The 13,946-nt window shown below is 39.7% G+C and overlaps 1 protein-coding gene across 8 annotated transcripts in view; it reads right to left on the bottom strand.

Annotated features, from left to right (window-relative positions):
- The window catches only part of PRKDC (protein kinase, DNA-activated, catalytic subunit), an 86,470-nt gene that overhangs the window by 12,472 nt on the left and 60,052 nt on the right, over positions 1-13,946 (bottom strand). For all 8 annotated transcript variants that reach the window (XR_015703845.1, XR_015703848.1, XM_087753706.1 and 5 more), the window contains 12 exons: positions 13,504-13,692; positions 12,753-12,977; positions 12,013-12,121; positions 11,202-11,313; positions 9,439-9,628; positions 8,124-8,298; positions 7,846-8,036; positions 5,928-6,108; positions 5,250-5,410; positions 3,511-3,722; positions 2,699-2,786; positions 1,868-2,011 (listed from right to left, as the gene is read on the bottom strand). Coding sequence is in view for 6 of the 8 variants with exons in the window: in XM_087753706.1 (XP_087609832.1) it covers positions 1,868-2,011; positions 2,699-2,786; positions 3,511-3,722; positions 5,250-5,410; positions 5,928-6,108; positions 7,846-8,036; positions 8,124-8,298; positions 9,439-9,628; positions 11,202-11,313; positions 12,013-12,121; positions 12,753-12,977; positions 13,504-13,692 (1,977 nt within the window). In the remaining 2 variants the exon portion in view is untranslated. The remainder of the gene's footprint in view (positions 1-1,867; positions 2,012-2,698; positions 2,787-3,510; positions 3,723-5,249; positions 5,411-5,927; positions 6,109-7,845; positions 8,037-8,123; positions 8,299-9,438; positions 9,629-11,201; positions 11,314-12,012; positions 12,122-12,752; positions 12,978-13,503; positions 13,693-13,946) is intronic.

Raw genomic sequence — 13,946 nt, 5'->3', positions numbered from 1 at the left:
TTGGCTTTCTGGGCTGTGAGAGTACATTGCTGGCTCATGTCCAGCTTTTTGTCTCTCAGTACCCCCAAGTCCTTCTTGGCAGGGCTGCACTCAATCCCTTCATCCACCAGCCTGTACTGATACCAGGGATTACCCCAACCCAAGTGCAGATCCCTGCACTTGTTCTTGTTGAACCTCATGAGGTTCGCACAGGCCCACCTCTCCAGCCTGTCCAGGTCCCTCTGGATGGCATCCTGTCCTTCAGGTGTGTTGACTGCACCACTCACCTTGGTGTCACCTGCAAACTTGCTGCGGGTGTGCTCGATCCCGCTGTCTATGTCATTGATGAAGATATTGAACAGCACTGGCCCCAGTACGGACCCCTGAGGGACACCGCTCGTCACTGTTCTCCATCTGGACACTGAGCCATTGACCACTACCCTCTGGATGTGACCATCCAGCCAATTCCTTATCCACCAAAGCATTGCCCTTTCTGCTGCTGTATCATTGCACCTCCTCCCGACCCCACCTTCCTTGCATCCTTCACCTTCCCTGCTCATGGGGAAGGAATCTCCCCAGAGACACTCGGATAAGTTTATCTAGTGCTAATGTGACATAAAATTGGCCATATAGCAGAGACCTGGATCCACCTAGCCCTGGCCATGGGACTATGCACATACAGTACAAGCACACAGCCATGCTTCTACAGGAGTATCACTCTCCTGGCCTCCAGCAATTTGCAGCTCAGGGATTTCTGGACTCAGAAGTGTGCATTTGTGTGTAAAAGCTCTCAAAGCATTTTCCCCCTCCCCATGCTATTGTTTATTTGCTATTTGAAGCGAGGAAAGCATCCATAATACCCTGCAGCAGGAGTTCAGCACTTAAGTGTGTATTGAATGAGGAAACACTTCTCCCTGTTTGTTTTGAACCTGCCATTTCCACAGAATATTTACTCCATGCTTGGCACTCCTGATGTTGAGAGCCTTATTGTATCTGTCCTCATTGTGTGTTTTCCAACTGGAGGAATGCTAAAGTTGTTCCTTGTACAGAGGTTACTCTGTACCTCTGATTATTCTTGCCACTCTGAACGTTCTCTGGTTTCATTATATCTATATTGAGAACTGGGGGTGAGGACTACAGTGTTCAAGATGCAAGAGGCAGAGAAGGCTGCTATGTCAACGTGTAAATCCATGTTTTGTTCTCTATTCTTAATAATGACTAACAGCTGCTTTTCTTTCTTGACTGCTCCTGAGTATTCACAGCTGATGTTTTCACAGAACTATCACAAATCAAGATTTTGTTCTTGAATTGCAATAGTCAGCTCAAACCCAAAGACTTTATATGTGGAGACTAGTTGGTTTTTTTTTTTTTTGCTACACGCATCACTTCATTTTTATGCACTGACTTTCACTATTTTAGCTCTCAGTCAGTTTTGTGAAGTCCTTTCTGTAATTCTTCATAGTTGTAACTCTTCTGAATAACTTACCCTAAATAATTTAGTATCAGTAGCAAATTTGAGTAGCATAACACAGCAAAACACCCTAAAGTGCTCATACATGCTTGGCAGCAGGGAAAATAATAAGGCCAGATTCCTGTGTAGGTTCACAGATGGTCAGAGAGGTCCAGACCCTGAGAACCCAGCAGCGTGCAGGACAGGGGAGGCAGAAGCTGAGTAAGAGGGAACATTTAGTCCCGCAGGGCAGTCAGAAGTGGAAGCTGAACTATAGTAAGTCATAGCTTCTGGCAAAGAAATTCCAGTCCTGTACTCCTGTCTTGATCTCCTGTCTCATCAAGTCCTGCAGCACCTGTAAAAGCTGTGATCTGGTCCCCTCTTTTGACTTTCTAGTGCCTTCTAGAAAAGCCAACACTACTCAGTAATCACACATACCTGAATAAACCTTTTCCTCATCAATCCAAGGCCAGGAGCCTCTGAATTTCCCAAATTCTCGTACATTCCTTCGTACATTTCCTTAAGCTTATTTTTATTCCTCTGAGCTTTTACCAACTCGTTTCTGACATCCTCAACCCAATCCTGCAAACAGAAGGAAACAGATGAGTACTGAGAAAAAGTTTACTGACCCTCACTCTTTGGTAATCTGTCACCGTATTTACGAATAGTCAATTAATGTGTCTTTTTACAACCAAAAGAGCAATAAAAAGCCTACGGAAATATTTCCCTTTCATTCTGTCTCTTGATAAAATATTTCTACTTAATAACATAATTATGTTTACTACCATAAGTGTCTAGCGCAAACTAAGAAAGCCCCTGTGGGGCCAGGAGTGGTATCTAACACAAGATCAGAATCCTTTGGACAACAGGCTCAAAATGTAGACAGGGAAGCCCAGCAGAGAGCAGGGAAAGGGCATAAGAACACAAGTAGTCAGAGATCATAGAGAAGGCCACAAATGATAATTCTGTAACAGTTTCAGAACGATTAAGGAAGACTGACCATGGGGCAGGGCAGAGACCCCGAAAGAGAAAGCTGAAAAGGGCTAGTGCAAAACAGCCAGCTGGCACAAGGGAGGGAAACCATCGCCAGCGAAAGCTGCTGACAGCACCCCAACATCATCACCAGTTGATTCTGGGTTGAACCGCTTCCTGCAGCTGTGGTGTCAACCGAACTGCGGCAGGCCCCGCCTAGCACTCTCTTTCCTAAACAGAGGGTGAGGAATGAAGGGGAAAGGGGGTGGGGGTGTAAAAAAAAAAAATACACTTTACCTTAAAAAGCCTTACAGGACTAGAGAGCTGTTCCAGGGAGCGAACAAAATCTTGAACTACTCCTCCTCTGTCCAACTTATTCTTGATCCTTTAAAACAAAAAAAGCGTGTTACAACTCAGCAGGAACTACCGTCACCACCTAGCCTGCAGATAAGCAATGCTCCAGATTGTCTGCTATATTCAAGAATCTGGCAAAATAATCTGGGGGTAGGTAGGACTCCCCCCTCAGAATTCTCTAGTGGGCTCCATGACTGTCCTTGCCACGTGGCTCCCGATTTTTTAATTAAGTGTCCCACTACGAAAGTAGGAGCTTGGTGGGGGAGTGGAAAGCATACTTGCAACAGAAATGGGTATTAACCAGACTATACATCCTGTCACAACAGTTATTCAAGGGCAACAGTTTGTGAAGCACAAGACTTTATCTTCTTATTTTAAGTGAAGAAATTCAGCAAATGTATCAGAGATTTGAAAAAAGGCAAAAAAGGACTCCTAAACTTGTATTAGTGGTTCTACAGCACTGTGTGATAAAAGCTGACTTTTGCCTGGGCATTAACTCAGGTTTTATTGCACGACAAAATGGGCAAGGGAGGGCTTGTAGAGGAAGGTGCATGCTGCACACTGAATAAGTAGAGAAGACGACAACAAAGAGCTGTCATTCCCCAAAAGATAACATGCAGCCATTTCACTGGCCCTCTCTGAATGCTTCTCATGCCCCCTAAAGATAACAGTTTCATTAGGGGGGAAAAAAAAACACCCTCTCTCCACTCCTGAATAAAAAACATACAAAAGAGCTAGTCCGATTGCAAATTCACCTTTCTACAAACTCCTTGTTCTTATAACCAGTTGCAGTATCTTTGAAACAGTAACTTTCACTGCTGATCATGAAAGGGTAGATGATTGCCTGGGGATAGGTATTTGCGATCTCTTCAACCGTATGTTGCACGGCTACTGCTTCATCCTTGTCAAGTAGTGCCATCATCTGGCTAATCCAACCAATGAACTGCCAACAGGGAACTGAAGAAAGCTGCAAAAACACATACACTGCTTTCAACTTTGGTCCTCCTCAAAAATACCAAACATCACAAATGCAAACAAAACTGCTCTGTGGCCCAGCCTGACAGACAGAAACACATGAAAAGGAAATGGAGAATGTCAGCTAGGTTGCACAAAACATCCCTCAATAAAGCAGATTTCATTATTTTTTATTATTACTACTACTACCACCACCACCACTAACTACTGTTGCTTAATAGGTTTCACTTTACAAAGATTTGCAGTTTGTTGATCAACAGGAGGCTTTATACTCAAACTTGTGGCTTTTCTGTCTGGATGCAATATAATAACTTTTGATCACCACATACAAACAACTCAAAAATTGGAAGGGATAGTTCAAACACCATTGGGTTAAAGCCTTTATTTGAGTAAAAAAAGCCAGGAAGGAGAACACTGGAACTCCTACCAGAGTTTTGCTCTTCCTTCAACTTTAAAGAGGTGTCAGCCTGCTGACAGATATTAATTTCAGTAGAACATCCCCTGCCAATATACTTCATGCTCACCTCACTCCAAAAGCCATATTACTTTTGAAAGGAGGGCTACAATATATTTTCTTGTGATAGCAAGGGACCAGTCTCTGACTCCTTTCCTCCTGTCTCATCCCTTCCTACCTCTCTAATGGAGTTTAAGATCAGATTGCCAGTATTTATCTCGCAGGAAGAGACAGGACAAAGAAATGCCTGGTGAAGTTCTTTTCTGGGCGAGGTTTGTTAACTGGACCAGACATCAGGTTCTGTTTGAACCATCAGAGGTTCACTGTGGCCACACCTCGTGCTCCTCAGCCATTTTTGCCACGTTCTCAGTTTCTTGGGATAACTAAGCTGTGTTTGTCTCTTTCAAGTTCTTCCTCTGACAGGGCGCCTGGCACTCTGTGAGCACCAGCACAACGGGCTTGAAAACACAGGCAGGGCAAGGCAGGAGCAGGCATGAGTCACAGAGGACCTCTCAGCTTATCTGTCCCACAGCAGCAGGGAAGGCAGTGTGGCACATGGTATCCTGCTGTGGAGCGGCAATGGAGGGACAGCTCGTGGAAGGGAGGAAGAAGCTGTAGTAACCTCTGAAGTGAAGCAGTACAGGGAGAGATGGGAGAAGTGGAAAATGAGCCTGGAAAAGCTGTTGGCTTCTTGCATACAGGAAACTCGGCCTACAGAAATAAGATACATTCCTCAGCCTAATCCTATGCACCTTTATTAGCCCACTTAAAATGTTCAGAAGGAACTAAAAACACAACGTATTTTTTCTCCAGCAGCTCTCAAACTAACATTTGGAATCAGAATAATGATTAAAAAGTTAAACTTTTAAGAAAAAAGTTTCCGTCCATATGAATTAGACTCAGCACGCTAGAGAAAAGACAAGGAACAGTGATGGGATAAAATATATCTGATTTACCTGAAGCAAAACTTACCAGTCTAACCTCTCCGTCCATCCAACCTCCACCCCCACCTTTTAAATTCAATTTATAGCAACATTTGCTGCCAGGAAAATAGAAGCAACTAACCTCTCGTGTCACTAGACCCAATGTCTCTGCTGGATATCTTTCAATTATTTGCAGCAGTCTAGGAAACCTCAGCCTGGCTTCTCTGGAGTTCAGTTTTAAAGCTTTAATCATTTTCTCCACCACAATAGCTGGGAATAGCTGCAGATCTGCAGTGTTAATTTCTGCCAAGAGACATTAAACAAGAATTATCAGAAACACCATCAGTTGTTCCATGTCTTTGATCATCTGGAACATTCATCTTCATAATTCAGTATTTTTTTTCCCCCCGTGTATTCTGTATTTTTACTTTGTTCTCCTTCCCATCTGTTTGAATCGCACACATCAGCAACACATGTACTTGGGTACTGTAAGGATTAGCTTTATCAGGAAGCTGCATCACTGCTGGTATCTTGCCTGCTTTAAACACAGCACTGCTGTGGTCTGGGAAGGAACAAGGGAAGCATCTGCTGGACATGATATATATCTCACAAGTGAGAAGGAGACTATGAGTGATTCACTAGTACCACAGCTAGCAGTAATAGTGGGGGGAAAAAAGGAATATAAATACTGCTGAACTGGAGGACAAACTGTTCCATTTAAATTCAAGCTGTGTTGCTCAGGGAGATCTCTTGGGTATCACAAAAGCTCACGTATCACAGATAAATCCATCTCATTTGCTTAGGAGAAATCCTGACTAACCAAGCAAGCCTTCTTCTTCCCTATGCAGATGCTGGTCACAGAAGCTGACCAAAGTCATATACGCATCGATAACTCCGATCACATCTACGTGTTCCATGGAGTGGGACTGCATCTCCTCTTCAGACTTCCTTGCGGCACTGCTGAAATACTGAAAAGCCTCCCTGTTCAGACCTGCCAATACCTGAAATTCAACCATAAGACAAAAAAAAAAAAAAAGACACGTTAGCAAGTAGCATTCAACAATTCTTTTTGAAACTGGAGCTTGGTTGCAAGTCTTGAGTAGATAAAACTTTAACTGTATTAGATGTTCTGAGTGGCTGATACAAAGGAAAAAAATTGGGATGTTATTTCTAGCAGTAATTTCCAGAATTTTAATTTCCACAATTTTCAATGGAAAAATATAAACCACACTTTTAACTTAAATTAGTCTCTGGAAATGTTATGTGGAATTTTTAGAACTGCAAAAAAGTTAGTGTTACTAGGGTGTCTGCAAACAGTTAACAGAAAACACAATTAAAAACGCTATTTTTTCCTATTAAGACATATCTGCAATATCTACATAACAGCTATACTTAGAACTTCTGTTAAAAAAAAAGCACACATCAAACTATTTCAAAACTGATGTCTTTTTCCCTGTTACAAACATAGTCATATTGACCATATGTTTCTAATGCAGCTCATGCAATGAAGGACTTGACAAGATCCTTTACAACTGAACGTTTGTAAATCAGGTACATATATGCTTATATTGCCAACAAGCTTACCAACCTCAGACATTGTAGCTATTGTAGTTATTAAACAAAATACAAAATTTCTGCAGAACAAGTTGGAACAACTGAAAAATGCTGTAACTGAAATGAAATAGTTTGAATTTCACGTAGGTAGAGGGAAACTACCAGGGTCAGAGAACTGCTCAATACTAAGCTAAAATAAGGCTAAGCTCCTTAATCTTATACAAATATCTGGTATCCCAATCTGACTCATCTGACACAGAAGAGTTTTTATGCTCATCTTTTAGATTTCCTTAAGAAGAATGCTCTTAATAATTAGCTAATAAGTGAAGCTTAAGCTTTTGCTCAAGTTTCTACACACCTGAAAATTTAAAATCTTTTTTGCAGGAATCTCTTCTTTATCTGCTTTTCTTTAACAACCATAAAAACACAAAATTAAGAACAATTTTTTGCTGTTTTATGCTGATATGGTTCATATCTAAGGGTCTTCACGGTGGCTTTAGGAATTAATAGAAAAAAGTCAGCAGTGGTACTTCAAATTCTTACTCAATTTGACAGATGAGATGTCAGTGCCACAGTATCTGGGGCAACTGACAACATATACCATCTCAGATGCAGCACCATCTGTCACTGTATTCTTCAAATGTGCACCTCGCCAAAAAAGGCAAAGATGACCTGCATATGCTCTGTCTTAAAAACCCCTCTCTTCTCTATCACTAAAATTATTTAGATAAAATAAGTATCGGTATCATTATCAGTATTATAAAGATCTTGTTATGAAATAAGATAGTCTGACAGCATGAAGAAGCTCAGAAATGCCCAGCTGAAATAAGGGAATTCTTTGAGGACCACGTTCCCAAGCCTTGTCTTGCCACCGTGCATGCAGGTGCTATGACTATGGCTTTCCCCTCCACACAAAATGCAGGAACAGAGAAACACAAGAACACTCTCCCAGTTAAAAAGGCTACAGTGGTGGAGAACCCCAGGAGAGCAAAACCCAGACAAAACAGCAACCACAGCGGTTCTTTTTTTTGCTGGCTTGTTTCCTTCCCCTAGCTGGTGTTCCTGGACAAATCACTGCTAATAGCAGACGGGTTTCACATTCTCTGTATATATCCATGCCCATCACCTATTGAAGTACCGATTACAATACTGAAATACCTAAAAGCTTTTCCCCTCTGATTTACCTTTTCAGGACTCTCAAGACTTTCTCCTGACAGTACTGATATTTTTCCAGCTTTTTCCTCCTCAATTTGCTCAAGACATCTTGGATCCTGACTAAGAGCGTTGGCCATGATGTGGTACGTAGTACCCAGAAGAAGATTCTGGTTTCGGAAGGCCATTATGTTCTTGCTAAGATAGTCAGATTTGGTATCTTCTGTTGGAATTCAAAAACAAAGTTGGTAATTTGACAACAAAGCAGCTTTGTATAATAAACAACATGAAGGAAAGAGAAGGCTGTTACCAAGCAGGGAGATGGTTTTCAACACTGAGAGTACGCGTTCAGGACAACTATGGTTCCGGCTGCAACTATGCACAAAGCGGCAATAGGCATAATTCCACCTCACCAGCCAGTCTTCCCTTGTTTTGGCTTCTTTGCGTAGGTCTTTCAGAAGCTTCTTGGCAACTGAGAAACTGTTCTGTATTCAGATTAAGGAAGAATTTTCAGATAATATACCTGAAGAGGAAATACAACCTTTCTGCAAGCAAATTAAGGGATGAGAGGATTTAGGTAACACAAGTAAAGCTACAAGAAGATGAAGAGAGGTCCACTGCTTGTTGGGTCTCATATTCAAAAATATATTTGTGCTAATGGAGAAATTTGAAAAGAAAGAGAAGAACAGAGATTTGACAAACTGAGGAAGTTAAATAATTCTATCTCCATGACTAAACAGGCATTAACTGTTCTGCAGTACAAACACATATGAGAAATGTAACTTGGTTTATTATACCATTAAACAAATCACTTATGTTTGTGTTTTGATGAAAAGTTTCAGATAAGTAACACTAAAGGAAATCTTATTTTTCATTTACTCCTTTAAAAGTGTATAGTCTACACAGCACTGATGTTGTATTTGGTTATTACAGTGCTTAAAATAAACTCTGTCACTGATTGCAGATTTCTGCAGCACCTCAGAAGATGAGGGAGACCTCAATTTAAATATTTGTCTTGTCTCAAGCTTGAAACACCAAAGGCCCATAATCAAAGAAGGCTATGTTTCAGTCATTTTAACAGTCGGATCCAAAACAAAATTTCTAAGTCACTTAGCTTTAGCTCTTTATAGAAGTGTTAACCTAACAGCATTAATGAAAACTATAAAAAAAAAAGTCATAAAATGTTTCATCATCGCTGATTGAAGTAAATTGCATTGATTCAATCTGAATTTGATTTGTTTTCTTATACAGAAGAGATTATTTGTAAATGAGGAAGCATAATGTTTGGTTGCAAGCATCTGTTCCATTAACGCTGCAGCATTTCAGATACTTTATTTATCTGCCCTTTAGAGTGTCAGAAACCATCTGTGGATCAAAGGGGCCTTCAGGCACATTTCCAGTAATGACAAATTATCATCAAGCTTTTAATTAACATTTATGCATTTGTTTTCTTTCTCCATGGAACTGCCTTTCTTGAGTTTTCAAAATGTCCTGGACAGCAAGGTCAAAGATAGACAAGGTCTGCCCTGGCAAAAAGGGTGCCAAAGACCACCTATGAGGCTTTTTCAGCTATAGTTTCTATATATTTTCTTACAAAACTGGAAGCTATCAGACAGTACAGTCACCTGTTTCCTGGCACTTTCTATCATCTTCATTTTCATGTTAAATTTGCAGCTTTTAATCATTGAGTAAATGTCTTCACCCTGTTGATCTACTTCCATTTGGTCACCAGCACCATATTCTTCATCCACCTCCATGCTGTCATTGGCCTGATCACAGAGAAGTTTCTCTTGCAGTTTGTCAAGAAAGAAACACCTGCACAATGACAATAGGAGTACAAATCACTCTGGTATGCATGCAAGGGAATGAACATTCAAAAGCGTCGATCTGCCTGACAGTAAAAGCTAAGAAAAAATGGCAAGCTATAGCGATCACCTTTAGCAAGGGCTAAACATAGCCCTCAGAGTCTGGAAAGTCACAACCAGGGACAGGTTGACCCTAAGAGCCTTCTAGAATCTTGAATCAATGAGCTTAAGTATTAGAAAATGTCCACAATAGAGCAGGATTTTTTTGTTAGTTTGTTCCTTTAAAATCATAGCTACAACCTCGAAGTTCACCAAGATATCACTTGCATTCCAACTTGACAGAAGTGCAAAGAAACAGGAATCTTGTTTATATTGTGAAGTGCCAGGCTATATTTTATGTTAACCTGCAATTCAAATATATATGAAACCAGCACACGTAAACATCGAAATTTGTGTTGCAGAAAAGACCAGCAACCTTACTCAACATTTGAAAGGGAATTGTCATTAACCAATGCTAAATCCTTTCCATTCTACAACCAGTCGTATCTAATTTAATAGCATCTCTCATTATGCAGACTTCTTCAATGCAGGGGAAAACATTGCAGTCTGGAGCAGGGCTTGGTGCTGAATAAAGGCACATCATTTGTCACTAATTTAAGATGAGATAAAGGTTTTTTAGAAGCACATAAAAATGTTCAAGACACTGACAACCCTTCAAGTCAAACGTTTTGAGACTTTGTAAAGGAGTAAGCCATACCATGTGTTCTGCCTAACTTTTAATTGCAATAAGCTCTTCTGTAGCCATGCTTTCCTGACACCCAGAGATAATAAAATAAATTATAGAGCACAGTGGGTATCAGCAGAGCTGTTGAAGAAGTTGTCCCCCAGGAAAGGAGAAAGAATTTAGATTTGCATGGGAAGAATGGATTGGGATGAAGACAGGTACCACAGGGTGGACAGAAAACTTACAAATTCAAAAAAGCATTCCAGCTCCTTCAGAGCTAATCCAGAGGAGTCTCCAGAGATCCTTTGTTCTTTCTAACAACAGTCGCACAGCAGAAGTCTCTAATCACAGCACTGGTCATTAACTTTCCTATAAAAATGTGAAGCACTGATAGCGACAGGGCTGGGCTTATTTTGTACACTCCCTAACTTTGGAACTGCCTACAAAGTAGGCAAGTATTTTTACTCATAATGGACTGGCCTTTTGGGTGGTGTTTCAGTGAGCTAAATGCAGCTGATCTACTCAATTACAAGTGGATGTGTTTAATGGCTGCTGAAGTGGGCTAGCTTGTACAGTGCATGTAGTCCCTGACGCAAGAAAATGCCTAAACTAACAGTTATGTTTCTGTATCAAAATGTGGTTTATTCCCTGTCCGTTTCTCAACCTCCTTTTGCTTCTCACTACAAGTTAGTCACATAAAAGACAGTTATACTGATAAAGCTATTACAACAGTTAAAAAAAAAAGGTCATACACTGGATCAACAATTCCCCCATATGAAAACAAGCAGCATTAGAAAAAGGACCTCTCAGAACTCAACAGGCAGAAAGAACTAAAGCTAACCCAAGAATGTAATTTTACCGATTTGTAATGATATCATCCCAGATGTTCATGGGATCCATTTTAGCATCTGGATATCTGCTTGTCCAAATTCTGAGAAGTCTCTTAAGGGAAGCCTGTGAAGCTAAGTTACCTAGAAATCAATTAAGAATACTTTAAATGCATCTAAATCCAAACAATGTGAAAAAGGCCTAAACCAAACATAGTCTAACATTCAAACCACAAAACTGCAATAAAACAACCCACTTGCATTTCTGGGCTTGCATTAAATACACTGTTTGGTGATCATATTGTTTTTGTTTATTGCTGAAGCACAGGAGATTCAATAAGGACATTGGTGTCAACTGTCACTGGGAATCACCACTGGCTCGGTACTTTTCTGTACTGGAATATGGTGGAACTGCTAATTAAATTTAATATATAATTCAGTTTATGCACATAAATTTTTATTTCATGTCTGCCCCAGTAGCTATAGATTATATACCACATCCATCTTTCATCTCTGCTAGCCACTGTTTGCTACCAAAAGTGACCCCAACAAAAATCTTAGTTTAAAACTATTACTTACACTTTTAAGAGACACTTAACTCTTATCACAATAGCTAGACTAATAAAATGTTGCAATAGAACACAGAATTATCTTCAAGCCTATCTTGCACAACTGCAATAGTTCTTACTGTCAAGACGACAGTAAGAAGTAATTCCAGACCTATGCTCCTTCAAATAGGAGTTCAGTCCTCTAAGTGTGGAAACAGAAATTCGAAGTTCAGGAAACCATGATTATTTAACACAATGAAAGGAAAATCACTTAAGAAAAAAAAAAAATCTTTACTTCTCTTGGTCATAAAATTGATGAAATCCTGTATTTCTGTCAAAGCTTGTACAGACTGCAGTTTGGTCATTCGACTTTGATATAACAAAGTATCAATGCTGGAATAGCTCTGAAAAGAAATGGAGAGAATGGAAGATTTCATATATAGAATTTACAACATGGTTCTGTTCTGTGCTTTACAAACTATTTATGTGATGCTGCTATATATTATGCTCTACAACCCAACCTTTTACAAGTAATTTAACAACCTGTAATCTGAGAGCAACTCTGCTTTGGACAAGTATAGAGGCATATTCTAGCTGCAATTCCTATCCTAGGTTTTAGGATAGTCCTACAGTCTAATAAAAATTTGGTAATGGATGGAACTTGTAACCTCTCAATGTAATACTCTCTTTTCAAGTTTGTTCTGGGGACAGAAGGCTTCTGAAAAGATGAATGAAAGAAAACTGCTATTAATCTGCACAAACAATTACTCTGAAAAATTTCTAATAGATGAAATCAGCAAAATAAAACAAATTAAAATGGGAGGATGCACTCCACTGGCTGGCTCAATTCTCATCATTGCAAGCAGTGAATTCAAAGGAAGTTTTGTCATATGATTGGAAAGCACCTAGATTTCTTTGTATTTGGGCAAGTATTTTTCTCGAGAGTAAAACCTAGCAGCAGCAACAGCAACAACAGTTCCATTGTTCCATGAGTTTATACAGAAAAATCATATCAAAGATAGCAGAGATCGTTACCTGCATGAAGATCTGCAAGCCATTGCTAATGTAGTATTTGGCTCTGTCAAAATCATCTTGCAGGATGTAAAGGAGACTAAGCTCTTGGCTGTAATGCATTTCTATAAGGGCTTTCTTCTGTTCTGTCTTCATTGCCTCATCAATAAAAGTTAGCAAAGTCTGGTCATTTTCCCCGCTGAGCAGTAACTTCAACTTACTGCGTATTATATACGGCAGATATGTCTCCTATGAGGTGAAAATATAGTCTTTATTTCCAGGAATGGAATATTAGATGATCATTTTTTTTCTCATCAGTGGCAGATCAAATAAATATACAAATATTTTGAATGGCTTTCTTAAATACTTTCCCTTTAGGCAAATTCCGATTTGCTAACAAATCACAGTAGCCTTTTCTCATAGGCTCAAGAAGTTGTTAGCAAATTCTACTAGTTTTAAAAACAGTGGTTTGGTAACTCTTAAAACATGAAACAAATAAAAGCAATAAAAGCAACAAAAACACTGCAAGAAGATGGTGATGATTATGATGATAAAGCTGGTCCTATATGATCAGCCATAGACTTAAAGTAAAAATTAAACATCATGAAAACAGTAGAAGTAATTGCTTCAATTACTTTATAGATCAGACTCTGCTAATTTCCATAGTAAAAGTAACCCAAATAATGTAATTGGTTTCCACCCACAATCACATTACTGTAGGACATCCTTACAGAGATAAAAACAGTGCAGTATCAACAAAGTGATTTCTAAAAACCTGAAAAAATGGATCGCTCCATGTTTTGCTTAGGTCTGAAGGTTTTCCACTATTGATATTAACAGTAGCGCAATACTCCAGAGACTTCCACTCTGTGAGGTGGTCATAGCATTCCAGAGATGCAAGTTCCCAGAAGTCCTTCTCCGCTTCTGTTGGCTCTCCATCTTGCCAGTCTTCTTTAGAGAGTGCCTAGGGAATGAATTTGAGGGGGAGGAAGGTTCTCAGCTGGAAACTGACACTAGTTTCAGTTCTAAGTCACCAGGAACTTAACAATAATTCATTGTCTCATAAAAATATCTATCCATTTACCAGAATGTGACAGCAACATTAAATGCAGAAAATTCAAGCTTGTCAGTATTTATACAGAAATGCATTTCAGGTAGCCATCTTTAGTAAACCCACATTTTTAAAGAGCGAAGACTTTAAAAGAAGGTTAAAGAGAT

Source organism: Nipponia nippon, unplaced genomic scaffold (assembly GCF_047370975.1).
Source record: "Nipponia nippon isolate SJK-2023a ecotype South Korea unplaced genomic scaffold, ASM4737097v1 scaffold_1, whole genome shotgun sequence".
In the NCBI taxonomy this organism is placed as follows: Eukaryota; Metazoa; Chordata; class Aves; order Pelecaniformes; family Threskiornithidae; genus Nipponia; species Nipponia nippon.
The sequence above is the reverse complement of the archived record's forward strand: the minus strand, read 5'-3'. Positions and strand labels throughout refer to the sequence as shown.